Source organism: Lissotriton helveticus, chromosome 9 (genome assembly GCF_964261635.1).
Source record: "Lissotriton helveticus chromosome 9, aLisHel1.1, whole genome shotgun sequence".
In the NCBI taxonomy this organism is placed as follows: domain Eukaryota; kingdom Metazoa; phylum Chordata; class Amphibia; order Caudata; family Salamandridae; genus Lissotriton; species Lissotriton helveticus.
This window is the reverse complement of record NC_136070.1, coordinates 1154428714-1154455257: the sequence shown is the minus strand read 5'-3', so window position 1 is coordinate 1154455257 and position 26544 is coordinate 1154428714. Positions and strand designations below refer to the sequence as shown.

The following is a 26544-nucleotide window of genomic DNA, read 5'->3' as shown; positions in this document are numbered from 1 at the left end:
CTCCTGCATGACCCAACGCACCCACCTTGCGATAGTGGGGGAAGAGACTGCTCTGTGTGGTTTTCGCAGGGCAATTAATAATTGTTGTTCGCCCGGTGGGCGTATATCCAGCGTCATGTCTTCATAAGCCTTCAAACACTGCACGACGCACAACTTGGGGGAGTCCACAAAGGCTGGGTACGAGATCGTTCGCGACGCAGACTTTGTACGACGTCCCACTTGGAAAGTAACTCCGTCCGGAGAGAACACTCGCGCCGACACGTCCAGGGCGCGTACATCCGACACCCGTCGGCAAGAAACTAAACACAGGAGCATAGCTAATTTAGCTGACAGCTCCTTCAGGGACAGATAAGCGTTAGCTTGCCAGGACAGGAACAGGTTCAAGACCACATTCACATCCCAAAGGACCGAATATCGGGGTCCCGGAGGTAAAGAGAGACGAACACCCCGCAAAAGACGACAAACAAAAGGATGCTCCCCCACTGGGGAACCTTCCACGGGTTGATGGCCCGCTGAGATTGCGGAACGCATTGCATTAATTGTCCTATAGGCTTGGCCCTTAGACGCCAATTCGGCCAGAAAGTTCAAGATTGGAACGAGTCCTGCGACCACGGGATCCAAGTCCCTTCGAAGACACCAACGCCTCCATTTAAGCCAAGCGGATTTGTAACGCTTCGCCTTGCCATCAGCCCAGGCCTTGGAGAGCAGGCCCTCAGCCGATCCCGAAAGGCCCGGGAGCAACCAACGTTTCCGGAAAGCCTCCATGCCATGAGGCGGAGAGAGCCCTGCATGGTGAGAGGATGAGGTTCCCGATCCGGGCTGAGCAAGAGGTGAGGAAACTGGGGGAGTAGGATTGGAAAATCCCAAGAAAGTTCCAGAAGAACTGGAAACCAGACTTGAGACCTCCAGAGTGGCGTAACCAACACCATCTCCACCTCCTGCCGGCGCACCTGGGTCGCCGTTCGTATTATCATCGAGAATGGCGGGAACGCATAAGGCCTCTCCCGGCTCCAATCCTGGAGGAAAGCGTCCGTGGCCTCCGCATGCGGATCCGGCCTCCAACTGAAAAGTCTTGGAAGTTGGCGGTCCAGTCGGGATGCAAACAGATCCACCGAAAACGGACCCCAGTGGGCGTTCAGCCACTGGAAGACCTGGATGTCCAACATCCACTGACTGGCATCCCTCAGGTGTCTGGAATGCCAGTCCGCCACTTGATTGGCCTGACCCGGCAGGTATTCCGCCGTCACTGATATGTGGTGCGAGAGGCAATAGTTCCAGAACTCTTTCGCCAAATCCGCCAGAGCTCGCGAGCGAGGCCCTCCCAGGTGGTTGACATATCGAACCGCTGAGACATTGTCCATCCGTAACAGGACACAGGCCTTCGCGGAATCCTTGGTCCAACAGCGGACCGCGAAGGACCCCGCCAAAAGCTCCAAACAATTGATATGCAACTGTTGTTCGTCGGACGACCACGCGCCGCCGGTGGAGAACTCCCCGCAACGGGCACCCCAGCCGGACCTGCTGGCATCGGACTCTATCACGAGATCCGGAGCCGATCCGAAGATCGCCCGACCATTCCAGGCCTCCATGTGCGAGAGCCACCAGGACATCTCTTCCTTCACGTCCTCCGAGAGGGGTACCAACTGGTCGTAGGACATGCCCCGTCGGAGGTGTCGAGCCTTGAGGCGCTGGAGCGCTCTGTAGTGCAACGGGCCCGGGAAAATGGCTTGAATGGAGGACGACAGAAGTCCCACCACTCTGGCCACCTGGCGCAGGGATGTCCGGTCCTTGGAAATGGTCTGCCGTAACGTATGCCTGATCTTGGCCATCTTCTTCGAGGGCAGACTGAGGGAGGCTCCGACGGAATCTATGACAAACCCCAGGAAGGTAAGTCTTTGACACGGAACCAGAACCGACTTGGAGTCGTTGATGACGAAACCCAGGTTCTGGAGGAGATCTACCGCCTGCTGGAGTTGACCAGCCAAGAGCCTCGGGCACTGGCCCATCAAGAGAATATCGTCCAGATAGACGATCATCCGAATACCCTGCCCCCGCAGGAACTCCACCACCGGGTGCAGCACCTTCGTGAAGCACCAAGGGGCCGAGGAAAGACCGAAAGGAAGGGCGGTGAATTCGAATACTCTGTCCTTCCAGAAAAACTGAAGGAAACGTCGATGTGGAGGATGAATGGGTACGACCAAATAAGCGTCCTTTAGATCCAACCTCACCATCCAATCTCGTGGGAGAAGCACATCTCGAAGGAGGTGAATCCCCTCCATTTTGAAGTGGCGGTAAACAAGCCAGCCGTTGAACTCTTTGAGGTTGATCACAGGACGTTTGCCCCCATCCGTCTTGTCTACGAGGAAGACATTGCTGAGGAAACCAGCGGGATGCCGCGTTGATAGGCGAATGGCCCCTTTTTGGAGTAACTCCGAGACCTCTTCGTCTATCAAGCGCGCGTCGGACTCGGAAAACCTGATCGGCCGCGGAGGGCACACCTGAAATGGCTGGTCGTAGAAATCGATATGGAATCCCCGCACGGTTTGCAAAACCCATGCGTCCGCAGTGAGCGACGCCCACTCCTCGTAAAAGGCCGCCAACCTGCCCCCCATGAGAACCTGGTCCGAAGACCGTACACTTACCGTTGGAGGCATGGGGTCCAGGGTTCTTGCGGAAGCCTCGACCGCCGAAGCGTTGCCCTCTTGTGGGGTAAAAATTATTGAAGTTCGCTGAGGTCTGATACTGGCCTCTGCCGGAGCCTTGCCCTCTACCGTTGGCGTTCTGACCTGGGCGGCCGGTCGGGCGGCCCCTGCCCCGACCGGCCCCTTGGGAAAAACGCTGCTGGAATACTCGTTTGATGCTGGACTGTGCCTTGTCCAGCGAAGTGAAAGTAGACACGAATTTCCCGAGCTCTTTAATGAAAGGCTCGCCAAAAAGGCCGCCCTGGGCGACCGCCCCCGCTTCCGAAGAAGCCAAGTCACCTAGTTTCGGGTCCAGCTTGATAAGCAGGGATCGCCGACGTTCGGTGGAGAGGGCGCAGTTGGCGTTCCCCAAAAAAATGATAACTCTCTGGGCCCAGTTGGATAAGACCTCCGGAGAAATCACTGTGCCATTGGCCTTCGCTTCCTCTGCCATGTCCAGGATTTTCGTGGCGGGCCCCACTGCATCTAACAACTTATCCTGGCACGACCGCCAAGAACGGTCGATCCCCTTACGGGGATCCTTCATAAATTTGGCGAGGAAGGTGGCCATTTTCGCGTCCTATTCGGGCGTGAGGGCCACCTTTCCCTCCAAAGTGGGCCTAGGACACTCCCCCCGCAGGCAACCCCTGGCGTCTTTCTCTAAAGGTTTGCGTAGGCGACCTGCTACGAACTTTGCCACCGTGTCTCCCGGCGTCCAGGCAGCGGATCGCGGATGCATAATTTCATCCGGGTCCAGCATGCCGGAACTGTCCCGGGGCAACTCCGTGGCCGAGCCCGAGGGGCGCCACGAGCGGACCGACTCTCCATCATCGTCGGTATCCGGTGAATCCAACCCCGGAGACGGAGGCGCGGTCTCCGAAACCACCGAAGGGTCAGGGCCCGAAAGCGGTGCAGGGGGGTCAGCAGTCGCCTTGGCTAAGAAAGCGTCCCTGAAACGCTCAAAGGCGCCTCTGTCGACCCCGTGCCCCCCTTCCGGAGCCCCTTCCCTGCAGGGCTTCTTGGGCGCGGGGGGGCCCTCACCTGAGGGGCCTGGGAGGCCAGTAGGCGCTCCCAAATGGGCTTGCGCCAACTTGGCGCACTCCTCAACAATGCGCGCAGACAACCGGTCCTCCATGGGACCCACCACCTCGGTCACACAGCGATAAATAGAGCTGTCGACCGCTTGGTAAAACTCCTCATCTTGTAAATAGGAGTGGGGTTCCTCAAAATAATTATCTTGATCCATGCTGCCGCGCTAAGCACACTAAGCACTATGAACAATACCCTCTCCCCAGAGGGTGTCAGAGCAATATGGGCAGACTAAATAGACTGCAATAACTTTTTGGGGCCAGCCAACCCTGGCAAGGTGAGCCACACGCTAAAGCTCCCAAACGCGCCGACCCTCCACACAGGGGCCGGGTCCAACCACCCCCAATGCGCGTTTCACCACACAAGCGCAAAAGAACGTGTTCTCGCCGAATCGGCGCTTCACGCGGTCTCCGCCGCTAATACAGACCCCTCGGGGCGTCAAGGAATGTAAATATGGGCCAAAAATACAGACCCGGTAGACCGGGCGTAGAGGGTGGAGAGGGCAAAGCTCCGCCGTTAGCCGGCTCCTCCGCGCGTCTCCTCCGAGTGAAGGGACGCGCGCCGAGGAGCAGGCGAGACGTACGGGCGCCCTCTGGCGGGTGCTAGTAACACCGCACCGCCGAAAGGACAAACGCCGAGAAAAGAGCGAAAGCGCTCCCGCGGCTCAGGGCTCTGTGGAGAGAAAACAGGTCTACCGCTGCAATAGAGCCCAAATAACTCCTGTCCGCGGACAGGGAAACATAGAAATACAGCCCAATAATAAGAAAAGAAGAGCACTTAACTGACTGCTGCGTGAGCAGCGAAGAAAGAGGAGGAAGTTGAGGATGGACTGTCTAACATACTGGGAGTGGAGATAGCTGAAGGACTAACTTTTGAAGGCTCATGGGAGCTGTGGTTTTTTCCTGGACTGAGGAACTTTGAAAAGTCGTTGTTTGTTGCTACTTTCTGCAGTTGCAGATGGATTGGAGTTTTTTCTAAGGCTGCTGTGTTTTCAGTTATGTAATAAAGCGAAGGAAGATAAAGCATAATCCGAAGCCTCCGGTCCTGACATAGAATTCACGAAACAGCTGTTGTCAATCCACAGCCTCTTTTATTATTCATGAAGGGATAGTTGTTGTGCATATCTCAGGCCTTCTGGCTGTCTGTGCCCGGATCTAGAATTAAAGCAGACAATCATAGAAGACTGCTTGTCTCTGGAGAGGGTGAATAGTATCCCGTGACTTAGCTACATTAAATCTACAGTGTGAAAGTTGGGACACCCGAGTTATTGGTCCCCAGAAAGGATCACAAGAAAGGACTTGGGATGGATCAAGAAACATTTCCTCTCTATTGTTCAGTCTGAGAGAGAGAAGCTAGAGAGCCTTGTAAACCCTCAGTAAGAGCATATTTGTTAGTAAAGTCTTGCCCCTCAACAGAGCCTTACCTATCAGTGGTCACAATTCCTCATTGGGCCCATGCCCGTCCCCTAAGCAAGCAGTCTGCAACCTCGGAATAATGATTGACAACAAGCTATCCATGAAAAATCATGTCAATCTTGTGCTGGGTACCTGTTATGGGATCTTGCTGAAGCTACGCAAAATCTTTAAATGGCTACCTATTGAAGCCAGGAAGCCTCTGGTCCAGGGCCTAATTGTAAATCGCATGGATTATGGGAATGCCTTATTAGCTTCCCTATATGAAGACCTCTTTTCTAAACTGCAAATACTGCAGAATACTGGGGCCAGACTGATCTTAAATTTACCCCCAAGATCCCCCTCAGTCCCAAGTCTGAGGTCCCTCCACTGGCTTCCAGTTAGAAAAAGAGGTCACTTTAAAATCCTGTGTCTAACTCATAAAAGTATCTATGGCACTGGGCCTGGTTATTTAGCGAAAAAACGTAAAAGATACCCACAGACAGAACATTAAGGTCCAGTTCAAAATCTCTTCTTACCCCACTGCGAGTCCGCACCGTACGTAACGGGGGTCGATCCTTTTCCTTTCTCACCCCCATCTCTGGAACAAGCTGCCGTTTCATCTTCTCTCTATTACGAACAACCAGCGTTTCCTCAAAGAATTGAAAATGTGGCTGTTTGACCAGAAATAACGCAATTGGATATGACCTTCAGTCTTTGGAATCTCTGCAAGCGCCATGAGACCTACCGGTGATATGCACGCTATATAAGATTCTCTGACTTGACTCATCATCTGTTCCTCTTAACCAGATTTAGGTTACACTGGCTGCATTGGTTACTTGCAAAACCACATGGGTGAAATTAAGCTGTAAATTGGGCCCCTGCAGCTGTGACAGTTTTTTTGTGCATAATACCATGCATTTCGTCATGTTTTGTGATCACTACTATTCATTAAGACATCCATATATTTTACCATTTTGTACAAGTAAGACCTGTCCTGCTCTAATTACAGTTACTGTCACACCACAGTAAGTGTATTTGAAACAATAGATCTGTTTGACAGATTTGCTGTCAAAACCCAAACTTAATCAAACTTAGGCAGCCCATGTAAAAGACAGTAAATATACCTTTGACTATTGTAACACGTTAAAAGACCCTATGCTCTCCAAAGTTTAGGAACTACTGTGAAGAGCTAGGCAGTATGTATAATAGCTCACCTACAACTTCCATGAAACAGAATGACAGCAATGGTTTCATAGTTTTCACTTTCATATACTTAGGTTTTGTTGATTCAAATATTTCTTATTTTTAGGTCTTATGTAAGCCAAGACCTTTTGTTTTTTAAATCAAAAATTCTGTATACTCATATAGTGGTATTTAGATCAGACTTCTAAAGCCATTGGCCTTTTTGATTGAAGACCTTTTAGGCATTGACCTGAGATGTCAATCACACCATGGGTTAGCCCACAGGAGTACTTCAGTCTCATCATCTTTCTACTTGATGTTTGGGTGTAGCCCTCAAACACAATTGTGGTAAATAAGGGTCTATTTTTCATGTGAAAGGTATGGTGAATCATTAAACATTTAATACATTACATTTCAAAATGTAATTTAATTTAGCCGCTTCTTGCCAAGTTCCTTTCCCCCAATTTATTCAGATGGTCCCTTGTGTGATCCACTGCCTATATTCTCCATGGAGATGAAGAGAGGATAGAGAAACAGAGAGTGTGGGTCTACAACAAAAATATTTTATACCATATTGTAATTTATGTTTTTTCATAATAATAATTTTAGAGTCATTTTTACTTTGCGAAATATTCTCCCCATAATTATTGCAAACGTAATTGTAATGAAATGAACATATGACACCATTGTACAGTTATATAATTTGTATTTGTTTTGTAGATCATCAATCTCTTTGTTGCCGTCATCATGGATAATTTTGATTATCTGACACGTGACTGGTCTATTCTTGGTCCTCATCACTTGGATGAATTCAAAAGGATATGGTCGGAATATGATCCTGAAGCTAAGTGAGTTTGATTTTCTTAATTTCAAAATGTATGGTACACATTTGGTATTTCTTTATTATGAAACCCTGTAGTACTACCTGATTTTTCATGGGCATTATGGTTCACATAGAATAGCGGGCCTGATTTAGAATTTGGATTACATTATTTACTCCATCAGGGCAACGTCCTGACAGAGTAACCGTGCTCCGAATATGAAGAAGTCCCCAGGCCCAACAGACACCTGTTAAAATTAGCATCAACTACTTTCACTGCTATTCCTGTCATTCTGCTAAACGTTTGACTGACTGTAATATCAAGATGAAGGCACATTCATCAAACTTTTAACATGTTTTTGTATTTTCAAAAACAAAACCTCAAAGCGGGATTTTGTTTTCAAAAATGCAAAAACTAATGGCCCCCTAACAATGGGAGTTGTCTCCCATAAGGCATGGGTCATTTTGTGGTTTTCACTAACCCTGGGTGAAGTACTACGCTACGCTCACGTAGTTTGCAAAGTTTGCGCTACTTCGGACTACGCGAATTGCACGTAGCACAGTGCAAACACGCGTAGCGGTCATTTTTTGCTTGCCCGCGGTCCTCAACGTCAAGTTGGTGACGGCAAGCAAGCAAAATGACATCCTGGCGAGACTTTTCCCTCGTTTGCGATCATCAAGTTGCCGATCGCTAGCGTGGAAAATAAACCTTCCGGCGATATTCTCAATGCGTGGAGGACAGGTTTCTCATTGCGAGTGGTCGCTATGCTCGTGACTGCTCACGATGAGACACTACCAGTCCGCGTTGAGAAAGCTGCCGCTCGAGTAGAAATCTACTCGAGCTGCAGAAAACGACCGCTTGCACTGTGCAAGATGCAGTTTTCACTGATTGCACACAGTGTGGACAAGCATCCGGCACTGTGCAATCAGTGCGAACAGCATTTTGCACAGTGCACTACGCAGTTCGCGTAGCTATGCGTAGCTCTCGTAGTGTGAAGTGCACTTTGTGTAGCTACGCGTAGCGCTACTATGCGAACTACGCCCAGGGTTAGTTTTCACTGGCACTTACCACCAGGTTTTACTGAGCGGTAACGAACGGCAAAAACTGGTCATTCAGCCGCCCGCTCGAAAATTGCGGGGCAGACGAATGGCCAAGCATCCAATGGCCCTAACTTTGTCACGCTATCGGAGAAGTATGTCGGAGACAGAGATGGAGTTGCCTCCATTAGTGACACACTTTAATTATGCCCATCTATAAATCAGGCATGTGGACCTTTAGTTTTGGTATCCTCTATGCCACACTCTGAATCAGCCCCAAATACATTGTGTTGGTCGTGAATAGCTGCCAAAAAGCAGCAGATGTTCCGGCCGCCCTATTTAGATTGTAACTACACCTTTACAGGCTAAATCCAGGGCATGAGACATCTGCCTCTTTTTGGGAGATTTCCGGCATCCGACAAACTCTAAATCAGGCCCTTTGTTAAAATGTATCCAAACAGTTTGCTGAATCAGCATTTTTCTGTACCCTAAATGCATTATAGATTTAATGTTTTTGTAAATGAATGCACACACCTGATATATTAATGTTACAGCAACTTTACAATATAACTCAGAATAACTATCTTTGTGAAGAATAAAACCTCCCTTCTATTTAACAGCAATTGCTCACGATTTAGGTTTGGAAGTCTAGTTGTCCCTACCTAATTCTGGGGTCCAAATATTTCAATCAGGTACATTTTGCAGTGTATATACCTCCTTTGAATCATAGTAGGACATACATTAATTTTAGAAAATTACATTTAAAAAAATCATCCTGCAAATGAATGACAGGTCAATGTGCAATTAATGGAACATGAAATAGAAGGGCAGGTCTACATTGCTGATTTTTTTTAATTGATTTCCCTTCAGGACTTTACAGAATCTACAAGAAATCCACATAGTGGTCACTCTAAACCTATCCTGCAGTAACACTGTTCCTTCTCTATCACCAGCCATGCACATTCATTGCTGACAGTAAAGAGGGGTAGTAAGATGAATCTGCAACAAATTGCTACATTCATCTTTGGTGGATAGTGTAGATTATGTAGATAATATTTCCAAATTAAATATTTATAAGCCCTGCACACATTATTAATGGAAGGTGGACCATTACAGATAACTCCTTAACATTGTATTCTAACAGAACAAGATTTACTGAGAAGAAAGAATCGCTTCTTTGAACATTACCTTCGATCACCAGTTGTTCAGGATGATCAAAACATTTTTTTTGTCGAAGTGTCTTAATTCATTTCTGACAAAGCGACATATTCTGTGAAAAAGAAACCAATGTCATTTCATTGGGAAACATCCTTTACAACGCAACTTTTACCACGCAGTGCCTTTACGACGTAACTTTTACAACGCAAACCATTACAACGCATTGCGCTGGGGGGGCGCTCTAGGATAGGGAATAGGTTTAATTTACTATCCAACACCTTCCCTACTATCCACGGGGACTGGAGTTGGAATAGTAAATTAAACTATTCACTATCCAGTGCCCCAAAGCACTATGCGTTGTAAAGGCATGCGTTGTAAAAACAGTGTTGTAAAGGCATGCGATGTAAAAGCATGCGTTGTAATGTCATACATCCTGTTATTCCAGCTTAAGGAACTCAAGCTCACTAACCCCACAAGCTACTTCAGTATATTGCTACTGTTGAAAATTACCATCTTTTGAGTGCTATTCCCCCATTCTTGTGCCTTCCTTTTCTGAACCTCTTTTTGATGGTCATAGGACTCTGTGCATTTACTCCTGCTAACCATTAGTAAAGTGCTTGTGATCTCTTCTCTAAACATGTTAGAATTGGCATTCCTCCAATTGGTACATTTAATTTGCTTGTAAGTCTCTAGCATATGGTACTACATGTACCATAGGGCATGTAAATCAAAATGCTACTAGTGAGCTGCAGCACTCATTGTTTCACCCACTAAAGTAACACTGCAAAACATGTCTCCTGGCCAGCCACTGCTGCGTTGTTGTGCAGTTTTAAATCCACCATATCAACCTGGCGAAACAGACCTTTTGCAAGGCTGAAACCTTCCTTTTAAACACTTATAAGATACCCCTAACGTAGGTCATAAATGCCCATAGGACAAGGTGCATGGCATTAAGAAAGTAGGACATATATATTTAATGTTTTACATGTCCTGGGAGTGAAGCATCTCTAAAGTCGTTTTTCACGGTGGCAAGGCTGGCTCCCTTATAAGAAAACAGTGATTTACGCTATTACATTTAATATGTGCTGAATTTAATTTGAGAACAACTAGAGAAGGGGTTCAGGAACTCATTTTAATAGTAAATTAAAATCCAACTTAATGGTCAAGTCGGATTTGATATTACTGCTTTGGAAATTACCCTTTTAGAAAGTAGTCATTCTCCTGGTGAAGTCAAAAGGGCCTTTACTAACAGTGTGCAGTGTCACATGAGAGATGATGGTTTTCCTGTGGTCGCATGAGGGATAGCTATAAAAGAATTAGGGAGCTGTTGTGTGCCTTCTGAAAGCACAGTCTAACTAGAACACATGGGGCATCTGCCACTTTTTGGGAGATGTCCAATATCCGTTAAACTCTAAATCAGGCCCTTTGTGTGACATATGTCCAAACAGTTTGCTGAATCAGCATATACTGTAACCTAAATAAATGAGGAACATATTGTTTGTAAAGTAATACATATGGTTGCTATAAGAAACCAGACAAAAAAAAGGAGGCAGGGATAGATGTGAGCTATATCTGCCAGTGACAGGACAGGCATCCTTTGAAGCTCAGAAAGAATAACACCTTCCTACACCCAAGCCCTCTGTTTACCCAGACCAAAAAACTATAGTTTCTGTATTTCTACATCACAAGCTAATATGTATTGATACATTTCAAATGTTTTCTTACAGGGGAAGAATTAAGCATCTTGATGTAGTGACATTGCTTCGACGTATTCAGCCTCCACTTGGTTTTGGTAAACTCTGCCCACATCGAGTGGCATGCAAGGTAATGTTGGACATTACACTTTAAACAGATCCTCTGAACAACATGCCTCACATGTTTAACAATACAAATAACCTATTGTGCTGTCTTGGGCAGAAAATTAACCATTGTTAATTTAATTTGATCACTAAAATCTTAATGCATTTCAGCTGACATTACAGTAGAAGCCAGATAGCTCTTGACTGATTTCTGACTTTTAAGTTTTTCTCCAATGATCGTTTTAAGTTAAAGTGGCTTCCTTACACTATCTTTTGTGCTGCTATTCATTCATTTCATTAGCCTAATTGTACAGAATATTTGTTTGATACAGAAGTGGTTTGGCTGTGTTGAGAAACACTGGAGAACTTCCAAGCTGGGAATCTTAAAAACTGACTATCGCCTATGCGAGAATATTTACGATTCTAATTATGCCCTATACACATCTCAAAGAAACATTTCCACTCAAACCATGTGCAGGAGTTTGAACATTTTAAATGTGTGTTTGAATTGTTTACTTTTCACCTCTAAAACTAAGACTAAGGTTTTTATGGGTCTTTATTCTTCTATGCTCAGAATCAGATTTCTCTCAGATTTACAAGTCACACACATATCTCATTACATAGATTGTATATTCCTCAGTAACATGTTGTTTTGAGACTGGAGCCATATTGTCATCATTATGCAAGCAGTGCCTACCACATGATGACATTTCCAAGGATGTTGAAGACTAGGGTAAAGTTGTTAGTGTTGTTTAATTGAATAGTTACCTTAATATATATACGTGTTCACTGGTTTCTGCAGATCTCTTTGAGGTTGAATCCTGCTTCATCAGAAAACTAATGTAATGCTTAACAGTTGAGCGGAATTGTAACAACTTGGAGGTCCATCTTTTTGCAGTGTTAATTTCCAATAATTTTACTTGCTGTAGACATCTGATATTTTGATCTCTGAAGTAGTTGAGGCCTAATTAAAAGAAAAACACATGTAGTATACCTGTCACTTTGGTATATCAACTTTGTTTGTGCAGATGTTATGCACAGTTGTACAACTGTTAGATATGCAGGATTTTTCCGACACAAATCGTTTATCACTGATTTCAAGAATGTGACATTTTGTATAAGCACATGCTTATCTAGTGCTAATCAAGGCTTAGATGTGGAGACTTTCTTTGATCTTTGGTGATCTTAACTCAGCTGGCTTTGGAAGGAGATAAGAGAAAGTGAGATAGTAGCAGAAGGGAATAAATATTCTACAATGTTATGTTCCTGTGGTGAAAGTTTCTTTGGTATAGGTTTGACGGAAAGCATTTCTTAAAGGCGGAACATGGATTATACGACTGCCCAAAATAGGAAGGAGAGACTAGAAATGTAGTACCATTCACAAATGGGGGATTGCCAATTGCGAGCTGGTTTTACCCTTAAATTATCTTGCTTGACATTCGTTCAGCAGAGAGCAAACTGGAACCATTAAGAAAATAAGATTTCCTGCCTTGAAGCACAGAAGAATTTCTCCTGACTGTGTAGCAACGGACTTAGAGTGATTTGTCTCCAGCTTTCTCTTTAACCTGTTGCACTAGAAAGTAGTTTCAATATTTATGGTGCTAGCCTCTTGCTAACCCTCAATGACATATAAGTCAGAGTGAAGAGTGGTGAGTTAAGATCAGCCTGAAACAGAGAAATTGTAGGCTGTCCAGAACAAAGTCAGTTTCAACTGGACATTTCTGCTGCCTGCTTCTGTGAAATCTGCTGAGGAGAACAACATGACCTGTAGTCATAGATAAATGGTGGTGCTGTAGAGAAATGCAAGAAGCTAGCTGGAACTGGGCAATTTGCTCTGGACCTAAATTGGAGATGTGAAGATCCCTGCTGCATTTGTTGCATGCTTGGTATCTGAGGTTGTAGAAAGTCTGAAGGCTTTTGCAGTCAAGAAACTAAAGTTGAACTTTCTCCTAAGCTGTGACTTCATCTCTTGCGGACTTCATCGGGGTGCCACACTTACTGAAAATGATGCAACCTTTTCATTTTGGGGTGTTCTTCTGCTCTGAGTTTTTTTAACCTGAGATACAGAGAAATGTAGAGGAACCCCTAACAGAAGTTTCCAATCTTAGGTAGCCCTGCGTGGCCAAATTTTCCATCCTCTCCATGTTGAAGATTTTCATCCTTCACAATTTATGATTCTACTCTCCACAATTTTGTTTCTATCTGATGGTAAAAATATTGGCCAGGATGAACCAGCTTTTACTTTGGCTTTTTATGCTATAATTTATGATCTAGTTTATTAATTTATATAGGAATTTACTCCACGTTTTTCTCTTTGACAGACTTAGGGGCCGATTAGGATGGCGGACGGATTGCCTCCGCCGGGCTGGCGATAGCCACCGCCGGCACGGCGGGGGTAATCGGTCCGCCATCCGCACAGAAATGACCCCCCGCCACATTAGGATGGCTGGGGGGTCCGCGGCAGACAGCAAGACTGTCCGCCGCTTTCCCGCCGGTCCCCTTCGCGACCGGCGGAAAAAGTGCTTACATATGGTGGCGGTGTCTGCGAGACACCGCCAACCATATTACGATGCCTGCGGTCCTATGCCTTTCCACATCGGCTTTGCCGCCATGGAAAGGCATATGGTATTTGCTTTGGGGGCCCGCTGCTGGCCCCCAGGGTGAAGGGGGTGTGGGGGGTGCACATGGGGGATAGGTACCCCCCTGCGTTTCAAAGTACAACATGGCAGGCACCGCGCGGGGCCTGTCATGTTGTGCTTTGAAACGCACAACATGCATTTTTAGCATTGCGGCGGGCGGATGGCGGACGGACAAAGTCCATCCACCATCCTAATGACCCCCAAAGATTGGAAATGTACATTTCTTTTTTTTGTAACTGTAATGTTAGTATGGGACTATTGTTGCCTTTCCCTCAAGAAAGCGCTGCTGCTTGAGTCCAAATATCAAAGGTGACCCAGAAACAAGTTTCTCCAGTATTTTTCCTTTCATAGGTTCACATGCTTGAATCTCCCCGTCGTCATGATGGGAGTCCCACAGTGACAGTAATATAAACAATGTTAAAGCATTATCCTTAAAGCCCCATAGAAAACAATAGACATTGGCAGACAAATCACATTGTTTTAGAACATCCAAACTTCAACTAATCAGAGCAGAGACCCTGAAGCACTCATTCCCTGCAGAGCCACCATACCTCAGATTTCTTACCGCACGTCATGTGTTAAGGAGTCTCTCTGAACTCTGCTCGGTCACAGTGGTTCACAACTCAACTTTTAATCTGACAGCCTTCCAGTCTATAGAACTGCCATGAAACATCTGAGGTACATGTTGTGGTTATGTTTGATTATTTTCAAAATGTCTGAGAGTTTCAAAAAAACTTTTTTGAGGCCTTGTAAATTCTCTGGGAAATCAAGCCTCTTCTCAGAAAACATCCACAAGGAATGCTTATACTTTCTGTATCCTCAGCACAAGCCTAAAGAGTGCAAATACTGCTGCAGTTTCCTCCGCTAAGACCCTCGAGGATCGTGAGCCAGGCTGCTCCTTTGGCTACAGAAAAAGAAGGCACACTCTGATGCAGACTCTGAGTATGAGGAGAAGGGACATTCCTCCTTCAAAAAAGAAAAAAGAGGAAGGTTCCCCTTCATTTGACAGAGACTCTAAGAGATAAATGTCTCATAGTAGGGAGACCAGTATTTAGAGGTTAAGAAGCAAACAACTGACTGGATCTTCTCCCTCTTATGAAAGACCTGTTTCCTCACTTCATCTGCTCCTACTACTCCATTCAAGGAGCCTGCGATGAAGGAAACCCATCCATCAATGATCACCCCATCGACGACCGTTGCATCTTCTCAGGTATCCCATCATATCTCTGTTACAATAGGGACATCGACTTACGGTGACGACCAGAATGACGACGACCCCTTCTTCGTCTTTGATGAAGACTCGTTGCTCATCCTGAGTCATAGTAACAATAAGCTGAGTTTCATCGGCATGAGACACAATGGTGACATTCTGTCACTCAATGACATCTTCCATGGGGTGCATGTAAAGATTGAACAACATAGGGGTCAGCGTGGAGCCCTGAGGCCCCCCGTGGCAGAGGCAGCACATCCGAAGCAAAAGGGCTCTGAAATACCTAGAAGGTGAGGCTTTGGAGAAAAAAGGCACCTGACCTCGCATTCCAAGCTTGAGAAGAAATCAAAACTTCTTGAAAATTCTCCAACTTGCCTCATTAGTCAGCCTAGACCAGACCCCGTCTTAATGCAGGTGGCTCAACGAAAGACAAAATTCCATCTCCTTGGGAGATACAACTGTCATATGTGGTCTAACATGTCCCTGTTCTTAGAGTATCTACCGAGGACAAGAAAAAAGAAGCTTGAGAAATACTAATGGAAGGAGTGAAGGCCTCTTCAGATATAATCAATGTAGCCAGGGGCATTTCATCCACGTCCTTTCAGCAGATAACAGGCGCTACGGTATTGCATCACCAGGGGTGGCTGAAAGTGGTGGCGTTTTGCCCAGAGGTATAGTCAAAGATCCTCCATTTGCCCATTGACAGTGAGAACCTTTTTTGAAAGCATGAGGTTGATGCTTTCTATCCAAAAATTGGACACTGAGACTGCTCGTTCACTCTGCACTTTGCAGCAAAGGTGATGTCATTCTTTTCGTGGCAGAGGCCACGTTTCTTACCAACTACCTTTGCAACAGACCAGGTATCAACCCGACCGGCAGCAGAGTTTTTGAGCCCTGTACTAGGCGCAACAATCCTACAGACCAACAGCAGCATCTACCTGCTCTAGGCAACCAGTACGAAGATGTCCTTTGGCTGAAGGAAAGTCTCAAGATAGTTCCAGGACTTGTGTGCCACTTCCCCGCTGCTACCAGCTCCACAAGGGGCAGCTCCATAAGACTAGGACTACGCTTCTAGTTCCCTAATGCCTTCAGTTTGAGACCGCTGATCGGAGATCCGCTGGGGTTGACCTTTTCATCTTTAGCTTTAATTTGGTTTGTTCATCTTAATTTGGTTGGGAAATTTAGATTTCTATTATTGCCACTTTCAGCTTGTGGGCTAATTTGAGCCCGTAGCCTTTGCTTGGTTTTCACCCCACTTGTTCCTGCCATTTTTTCCTGCTCCTACACAATTCCCGCTCCCCGCCCTCCCGCCTCCCTGACAACCCCGCCCATCTCCTAGGACTACTTATACCGGCCGCTGAGTGGCCACGCCGCAGGCACGTCAAAGGCAAGTCTTTACAAAAATTGCCGTGCTGTTCCTAAAAAAAGGAGAAGAAATGGTACAGTCCGTGATGCATATGATTAAGGCAGGGAGACCCTGGGAATCCATTTTGTTGGATTTAATGCCCTCACACACCCTTACAGGTGTCATGCTTCATCATTTGGGCCTGCTCCTCGTTGGGTCGGCGGTGCAATACCCAACGGGCGACTCCTCATAGAGGGCTCTTTGGCGGAGATCTTTTTCCAACAGCCGTATAGATGAAGTGCGGGTAGGGGGCCAGAACTAAAGGGTAGACGTGGTGTAGTGCGTTAAAATAGAGCTAGTGGTACCGGGAATGCTTTATTCAGGAGGGCCACTGCTTTAGTTAAAAAAGATTTTCTAGAGGAGAGTGATGGAAAGTAATGTTTCCAGCTTTCATCTAGATTTTATTGTAGTCCGGTCAACATGTTTCTCGCTACTGTAAAGTTGACTAGCGATTCTTCAGGACCAAAGAGACTAATTAGCATGTATCTAATGGTGCAAAAAAACTGTCTACGCTAATACCCTAGAGTGTGGTGCATGTCTGCTCATATGGCTATCACTCTAGTGGGTGAAGGGAGGGACAATACTATATTACCCTTCTTCTAGTTGTGACTGTCAATACCTAAAGTTAAAAACAGTCAAACAACGACAGTGTCCAGCGGGTAAAGCTTCAGGTAGATCTTCCACCGCAAGGTTAGTAATCCGTGAGCTTCGCTGTATGCACCTACCCTTCGCCGCTGGAACCGGGTGGGCAAAGGCAAGGCCACCCACACCTGGATTACACCCAGCTCCAGAACCCTGGTCCCCCTACTATCTGACACTTCACTACCAAGGAGCTCCTGGCCCTGGACCACTGACACTAGAACAATGACTGGTTCGCGTCCTCCCCGCGATCAACCAAAGGAACCCTTCACCTGCTGCCACTGCTGGGTCTATTGCTACATAGGTCTACCAGACCACACTGGACCTCACGCTGATTTTGCTCAGAAGACTACAAACAATCCGGAACAGCTCCAGTGTATTCTGATCAATGTTCTAATCTGCGATCTCCATTTCCACATTGACGACCCCAACAATGCCAACTCTATGATCCTTCTGGCCACTGAACCCACGCACAAGCCCTGACACACACTCAACTCCATCTTCACTTCCAGCCTCGTCACAGAACCTAGACCTAGACCAGCCATACCATCATTTACTTTACCATCTCTGAAGCTCAGCACACCATCACCAAGCATCTCAAATCCTCCCATTGCAACTAGGGCAAGGTAAGTGAAACTCAGTGGATACAGGCCCTCAGCACCACCCACTCAAAAGCCTCAGGCTGTTCAGATTTACTCTGCCTTGATCACCAAATGTGCTGACAGTGTCGCCCGCTGAATCCAACAAAAGCCAACAAAATCTCAAAACAAGTCAGCTGATACACCCCAGATCTCAGAACCACCAAGCGTAACTGCCACTGACTCAAGAAGCAATGGCACTTCACTAAGAACCCCTCCAGCAGAGCTGCTCACAAAGTAGCCCTCAGCAACTACCACCTGTGCATCAAGGATTCCAAGAAAGCAGCCCTCACTGCCCGCATAGATACCGCATCCAACCACACGAAGGAACTTTAATAATAAATGCCATTTATAAAGCGCACGGCTACCTCCAACTGAGGTATCCCGGCACTAGATGCAGATTCACACTGAGGAAAAGAAAGGAAGGGAGTACTACAGGAGGCTTAAGAGCCAGGTTTTCAGTGCTTCCATGAATGCTAACTCTGACTGTATCATACAAAGATGGACAGGCATGGAATTCCAAAGTGACGCAGTTCTCACTGAGAAAGCTCGGCCGCCTATCCTGGCTTTAGAGAAGCGAGGAATCCTGAGCAGTTTCAAGTAATTAGATCTAAGAAACCTGTTTTGTTGATAGTTTTGGAGTCTGTTTCAGGTAGCCCGGGCCCTGATCTCTTGTGGCTCTATAGGCGATGGTGAGTGCCTTATACTCAACTTGCATCTAACTCTGCAACTCGTCAGTTTTGGTGAGAACATACAACACTACAACACTGTTTTATTATCTCACCAAATAGGGAGGGACACGATTACAGGTTCTATCTGCATAAGTTCAACAGCTATGGGAATGGTTAATAGCCAACAACATTTCCTTAAGAATAGATCGTATCACAGGGGTACAGAATGAATGAGCAGAGACCCTAAGCTTAATATTCAGCCAATGCTGCAAACCGGAGCTCAACCAATGGCAGTTAAGAAAGGTTTTTTAGTGTTGAGGTTCTCCGAATCAGGATCTTTTTGTTACTTATCATAACAAGAAGTACAGCTTGTACATCAGCAGGTACCCTCAACCGGGGTTTTGGGGAAATGCATTCCATTTCGCATGCACAGGGATGTTTCCATATGCGTTCCATCCATTACAACTCATTCCCAAAGTCAAACACTACAAGAAGAGTGAATCATGCCGTCTCATACTCATAGCCCCAGCATGGCCAAGGCAATATTGGTTCACCTATCAGAGTGCTCGTACATACCATTCCAAACCGCAGGGAATCTTCCGTCGATGAACGAGGTGCAGGTTGTACATCCACAAATACATTCTGTCAATTTGGCAGCTTAGCTCCTCATAACACCGAGTTCAGAACTCTAGGTTTCCCTGAGCAGCGCACTTTGATGCGTCAAAATGCTCGTGCTGCATCTACAAACAAATGTTTCTCTGCAAAGTTGAAAAGGTTTTGTTCACATTGTGCTTCTTAGCTTCACAATCCTCTCTTGTCTACACCAGGGCAGATTCTCCTTGCATACTCAACTTTGCAAAGTAGCCAAGGAATTCTCCAAACCAACAGCCACAGAGAACACCATCCACCCTTCCCGAGAACTCTGCGACACCCTTTCAGACTACTTCCACAACAAGATTGCCACCATCTAAAACAATTTCGACCTCAAACCCACCACCCTTCACCCCAACAACCTCAACCAACAAGCGAACACCAGCCAAACGATTACCAACTGGTCTCCGCTCACTGCTCAGACCACCACAGCCATCATGTCTTCCATCCACTCCAGGGAACCCATCAACACCTACCACCCCCACCACCTCTTCAACCTCAGAACAATTCGAATCAGCACGCAACCCACTAGCATCCTCAGCTCCTCCATCTCCATATTAACCTTCCCTAACACATAGAAACACGCAGATGTTAGACCCACCCCTAAAGAAACCCTCTGTCGAGCCCAGCAATATCCAAAATTATCAGACAATCTCCCTGCTCGCCTACCTCAGCCAAAGTACTCGAGAAAGCCAACAACCAACAGCTCACCGAATACCTGGAACAAAACCACCTACTTGATGCCTCACAATCAGCATTCCACACTGACCACAGTACTGAGACTGCGCTGATTGCTGCCACAGACGACATCAGAACTCTCCTCAACTGTGGAAAAACTGTGGTCCTGATCCTCATTGACCTACAACATCTGCATACAGCAAAATGCCCTCAAGTGTATCACCTCTTCCCTTACAGTACGCATACAGAGCATCAGGCTGCCTCCATTCACCTCTGCACTCAAAGACATCATGTGCGGCATACCCAAAGGATCATCTCTCAGCCGCACCTTGTTCAACATCACCATGACCCCTCTCGCTAGCTTCGTCAGATCCCACGGTCTCAACATATTCTCCTACACAGACAACACTCAACTAATCCTCTCACTCACTGAGGACCACGCAAACACCAAAATCAACTTCTGCAATGACATGACCAACGTAGATAACTGGGTGTGAGACAACTGCCTCAACTCAACTCCGAGAAGACAGAAGTACTGATCTTCAGGGAGGAACACTTCCACCTGGGACCACAGCTAGTGGCCAGTAGAACTCAGACCAACACCCACACCAATAGACCATGCTCGCAACAATGGCATCATCCTCGACAGCCAACTGACCAGGAAACGAAATGTCAATGCACTCACATCCTCATACTTCACACCCTTTGCATGCTCTGCAGAATTTTCAGATGGATCCCAATCAACACCAAGAATACCGTCACCCAGGCCCCCGGTCACCAGCCACCTTGACTACGACAACGCTGTCTAAGCCAGCATCTCCACCCAGCTCATCAAAAGACTCCAGACCAAAAAAACCGCCACAACCAGACTCATCCTGGACTTCCTCAAACAAACCCACATCACCCCCACCTATAAAACGTCCATTGGCTCTCCAGCTAGAAGAGATGCCAGTTCAAGATCCTCACGCACGCCAACAAAGCTCTACACTATCAAGAACTGTCCTACATCAACCTTTGACTGAACTTCCATCGGCCCTCCAGGCACCTGCATTCCTCCTCCTCACTCGCGCTCGCACTGGCCCCACACAACCATTGCAGCCGCCGTGGATGCTTCTCCTTCTCCTGCATCGCTGCCAAGACCTTGAACAACTTACCCCTCCACCTCCAAACAACAACCTCCCTGGCGGACTTCAGAAAGAGACCCAAGACCTAGCTTTTCCATGGAGACATGGCATCGTCAGCGCCCAGCTAACCCTAGGGGGGACAGTGCTGGGCTATACAAATGCTGATTGATTGCTTGACTGGAAGCTCATCTCTTCCGACATATGGGTGTTAGAAGTAATCCAACATGGTCACACCCTGGAATTTGTTCCAAGGCCTCCCAATCTCCCTCCGCGCAGATCAGCGCATTGCCATCTTTTCATAGTAGAGAAGGAAATTTGATTGCTTCTATTCATGCGCGTGAAAGGGTAAGTCCCGCTAAGTCAACGCAACAAGGGTTTTTATGCCAATTTTTTCCTCTTCAGTAAGAAGTCGGGACAGTGGAGGCAGGTGATGGATCCGAGGCTTTTAAACAAATTCATCAAGAAACAGCCCACCAGGATGTTATCCCTGCAGGAGATTCTGCAACTGGTAAAGTAGGGGGGACTACATGACCTCCGTGGATCTACTGGGTGCATATTTCCATATGCCCATACGTCTGAAGAACAGAAAATTTCTAAGATTCGAAGGCAAGGGATCATTACCATTTAAAAGTGCTCCCCTTTGGGTTGAGTCTTTACCAAATGCATGCCGCCAGTGTTGGCTTTTCTCAGACGTTCAGGACACCAGGTGTTCCTGAACCTGGACGACTGGTTAATAAAGGACCCCACTTTCACTTGACAAAACAGTCGGCCCAGGCCTGTCTAAGACCTTTCAAATCGCTATGCCTCAAGCTAAACAAGGAAAAATCCTCTCTCACTCCATCCAAATCAGAAGTACTGCTGGGAGCAATCTTGGACATGATAGTATCAAAAGCTTTTCCCAGGGAGGAGAGGATTATACGCTTAAGATCACTCATGGAATCCGTATCTGCAAGATTATTCACTTCTGTAAGAAAGCACAAGTCCATGTTGGGGGATTATGGATGATATCATCCTGTATTCCATTGATTCAAAACTGTTGTCTTTGCATGCAGCCTCTACAGGATCACCTTGGTGCTCAGTGGATCCAGTGTCATGGATCCTTCAAAGACATGATTGCACTTACACCAAGGATGACGTCTGCAATGTTCTGGAGGGAAATCAAGGAGAAAATCATGCAGGGTTTCGTAGTCCTTCCTGTGATACCCCAGGTGGTGATGATGACGGATGCCTCCGTATAAGGATGGGGAGCTCATTTACAGGATTTGGAGGTTCACTGAAAATGGTCCAGTCAGGAAGCTTTGAATCACATTAACCTCCTAGAGCTCAAGGTGGTTTTCCTAGGTCTTCAGGCTTTTCTTCCCAGACTCCGCAACTCGGCAGTTTTGGTGAGAACATACAACACTCCGAACATGTTTTATCTCACCAAATAGGGAGGGACATGGTCACAGGTTCTATCTGCACAAGCTCAACAGATATGGGAATGGTGACTAGCCAACAACATTTCCTTAAGAATAGATCGTATCCCAGGGGAACAGAACGAATGGGCAGATACTGTAAGCATAACAAGCAACCAATTCCGCAAGTGGGAGCTCAACCAATGGCAGTTAAGGAAGGTTTTTCAGTGTTGCAGTTCTCCGAACCCGGATATTTTTGTTACTTATCGTAACAAGAAGTGAAGCTTGTACATCAGCAGGTACCCTCAACTAGGGTCTTTGGAAAGTGCATTCCATTCCGCATGGAGAGGGATTTTTGCATATGCGTTCCATCCATTTCCACTCATTCCCAAAGTCAAACACAAAATGAAGAGGGAATCTTGCCATTACATACTCATAGCGCCAGTGTGGCCAAGGTAGTATTGGTCCGCCGCTCAGAGTGCTTGTACATAGCGTTCCAACCAGCAGAGAATCTCCTGTTAATGAACAAGGGGCAGGTTGTACATCCACAAATACGTTCTCTGAATTTGGCAGGTTAGCTCCTCATGATACCGAGTTCGGAACTCTAGGTCTCCCTGAGCAGTGTGCTTCGATTCTTCAAAATTCTTTTGCTGCATCTACAAACAAATGCTACTATGCAAAGTAAAAAAGGTTTTGCTCATGTTGTGCTTCTGAGCCTTGCAATCCTCCTTTTCTGCTGCAACTATAATAATCAGGACTCACTCACTTATTATTATTATTATTTGTGTGTTTTATAAAGCGCACAGCTGCCCCAGCGGGGCGTCCCAGCGCTGATAGAGCTGGGGACAAGGGGCACAGACATGGGGGAGGCCATTCAGAGGAGAAAAAGGTGGGTCTTCAAGGACTTACGGAATGCCGATTCAGTTTGATACGCACGTAGGGCAACCGGGAGCTTGTTCCAACACTGGTTGGCGCAGACCTCAAATGTTTTTCCTCCTGCACAAGTTCGTTTGAATCGTGGAGTTTCCAGGAAAAGTAGGGAGTTGGAGCGTAGTGTCCTGGTGTTGACATAAGGCCGCAGAGTGCTTTTCAAGTGGGCCGAGCCATTGCCCTTAGATGCACGGAAAGCCAGCGTCATGGCCTTGAAAACGCATCGTTTGGCAATGGGTAGCCAGTGCAGCTTACGGAGGTGTGGAGAGATGTGAAGTCTAGCGGGGATTCTTTCCACCAGCCGAGCGGCAGCGTTTTGAACAGTCTGGAGTTTATGACATAGGCCTGCTGTGATACCAAGGTATAATGCGTTGGCATAATCAAGATGGGATGTTATTAATGCTTGGACCACAGTCTTACGGCTTTCCGCTGTCAGATAATTAATAAGCCGTTTGATAATCATGATCTTTGCGAAGCAGGAGGCTGCAACTGTTTGTACCTGAGCGTTGACACTGAGGTGGTTATCCCAACGTACTCCCAGGTTTCTCACCGAGTCTTTGGGTGTCAGAGCTTGGCTCAGATCCTCTGGCCACCACAGACTGGAATCCAGAGGGGATGGTGAGTTAAAAAAAAAGATCTCCGTTTTTTCTGCATCGAGACGGAGGGAGTTGGCATCCATCCAGCTAGAGATGTCCCTAAGGCAGGATTTCAACGGATCAAAGGCAGAGGCGGAGGGGGTATCAAAAATGAACAGTAGCTGAATGTCGTCAGCATAGGAAGTGGATTTAATCCCAATATGTGCAATCAGTTTGGCCAGGGGGGTAAAGTAAACATTGAACAAGAGCGGGCTCAGGGAAGAGCCCTGTGGTACTCCCCATTTCAGTGGTCTGGCGGAGGAGGTGTAGGGGGGGGTGTAAACCTGCTGAGAGCGGTCAGACAGATGGGATGAGAGCCACTTCAACACTGTGCCACCTATGCCCAGATCCCCCAGCCTTCTCAGCAAGATCTTATGAGAGACGGTGTCAAATGCTGCTGAAAGATCCAGCAGCACTAACACCGCCCTCGACCCCCGGTCAAGCGTCCATCTCACCGTGTCAGGCATTTCAATAAGGGCTGACTCCGTGCTGTGGCCTGACCGAAGCCGTGCTGAGAGGTATGTAGGAGCCCATTGCATTCGATGTAATTCGCCAGTTGAGAATGTACCAATTTTTCCAGGATCTTAGCTGGGGCAGGCAGAAGAGAAATAGGCCTGTAGTTACAGGGGTTGTCAGGGTCCAAATTGGGCTTCTTCAGGATGGGGACCAAAGAGGCATGCTTCCACTTGGCGGGGAAGCTGCCCGTTCTCAATGATTCGTTCCAAATATGGTTCAGATAGGGGTTAAGCAGAGCTGACAGTTTTCTATATTGTTTGGCTGGCCAGGGGTCATTTGGGGATCCAGATTTGCATTTTAGTAATTCAGCCATAGTGTCAGCTTCAGAGATGAATGCAAATTCTGACAGGGTGGACGGCTGTGGCAAGAGAATATTGGGTTCCTCTTCCGATCCTTCTCTGTTGGAATTAGGGAAGGAGGAATAGATGGTCTCAATTTTGTCCTCAAAGAATTGCGAGAGTTTATCGCATAGGGACTGGGAGGCAGGCTGAGTGCGAGTCAGCGCGTTAGAGTCTGTAAAGGATCTAACTATGTTAAGAATCTCCCTGGCGCCATTACTGGTGAGTTTGATTCTAGAGGCCAGAAAGCTCCTTTTGTGCTCCTCAATCATTCTACGGTATTCTTTGAGGGCTGTTTTATAGGCGGTTTTGCTACCCGAGGAGTAATTCTGTCTCCAGGAGCGTTCAAGGAGTTTACATGAGACCTTTTTCTGCCGAAGCTCGTCGGAGTACCATGGTGCTGATGGTGTGGCCCTGCAAGTTTTGATAGGTTTGAGGGGGGCCAGAGCCTCTAGGGCCTGACCTATCCAGGCGTCTAGATGGTCGATGCCCCGGTCAGGATCGGACGAGGGGCTAGGTTGGGAATTTTTTAGGTATTCCTGGAGCGTTTCAGGGGTAATGCGGCTCCAGTTTCTGCCTGAAGCTTTAGGGGTGATAATGGATCTGATGGAGCAGGTGATACCAATCTCAAAGGGGATGAGGAAATGATCCGACCAGATAACCGGGATGGGGGGAGCAGCCAGAATAAGTGGTAAATTGGAGCAGATCAAGTCTAGAGTATGTCCCACTTTGTGCGTGGGAAGAGCTATTATTTGAACTAGATTGCAGGCCGCCAGCGTAGAGATGAAGTTTTTGCTGTGCGAACAGGATTCCTCATTTACGTGGAGATTGAAGTCTCCTAAAGCAGTGAAGTTGGCGTATCGTGTGCTGAGCTGAATAACATAGTCCGCCAGAACCGGTAGATGTGAGGTATTGGAATGGGGGGGACGGTAGATTAGTATGCCCGAGCTGGAGGTGGACGGGGAGATTTGAACACTAAAAGGCAGGCCCTCTATACAGTCAATTTGATCATATAGAGGGAGGATAGCCGTCCATTTGGATTTGTGAATTAGGGCAACGCCACCTCCCTGTTTACCATTGGGTCTGTTGGCACAGATGATACTGTAACCCTCTGGCAGCGCGAGGGAGATGATGGGATTTGTGGTCTCGTTCAGCCACGTTTCAGTGAGAAAAAGCAGATCCCAGTTGTTGTCTCGAAGGGACTGCCAGATGTCGATGGCATGTTTGCTCAATGATCTGCAATTAATCAGCGCAGCTCTGAGAATCCGGGAAGGATGGACTCCGCGGGTGGGAGCAGGAATCAGAGCATGGGCCGGACTGTTGGTTGGGTCACAAGAAGGGAGGGAGAAATGGCAAACTTTACAAACGTAGTCCTGGCTCCGAGCGTCAGAGATGGAACAGGGGCAGGTTGAGCAAAGGCGGGGTCTCATAGACAACATCTCAGTCCGAGTGTATACTGCGGTGATATGGCTGGTGAGTCGGGCAGGGGGACCGGCCCGGCCGCGCCCTGATTGCGGACGATCGCAAACGAGCTTGCCTTAAGCGCGCCTTAGTCATCTAGCAGCCATTTCTAAATTCAGAAGGCCATCTGGGCAATTGTCTTTATGGTCTAATAAACTGGTGAAGGAGTTCCTAAAGGGGCTTTTGTGGGTCTACCACCAGTTAAGCATATTCCTGTGCTCTGGCAGCTAAACACAGTCTCATCCTAGCTCATGAGATCTCCTTTCAAACCGATTCACAAAGCTGAATTGATATTTCTTTCTTGGAAAGTTGCCTTCCTTTTGGCTATCACGTCTGCTAGAAGGATAAGTGAGAGCCAAGCTTTTTCAATTCAAGAGCCTTATTTGCAATTTTGTGAGGCTAGAGTCATCATTCGGGCAAACCCTTATATTCATCCTAAAGGTGCCAACATCTT

At 47.0% G+C, this 26544-nt stretch overlaps 1 protein-coding gene across 2 annotated transcripts in view; it reads left to right on the top strand.

Moving 5' to 3' along the window:
• Positions 1-26544, top strand: part of CACNA1D (calcium voltage-gated channel subunit alpha1 D) — a 1365963-nt gene that overhangs the window by 1055734 nt on the left and 283685 nt on the right. For both annotated transcript variants that reach the window (XM_078661595.1, XM_078661596.1), the window contains 2 exons: positions 7067-7194; positions 11090-11186. In XM_078661595.1, the coding sequence (XP_078517721.1) occupies positions 7067-7194; positions 11090-11186 (225 nt within the window). The remainder of the gene's footprint in view (positions 1-7066; positions 7195-11089; positions 11187-26544) is intronic.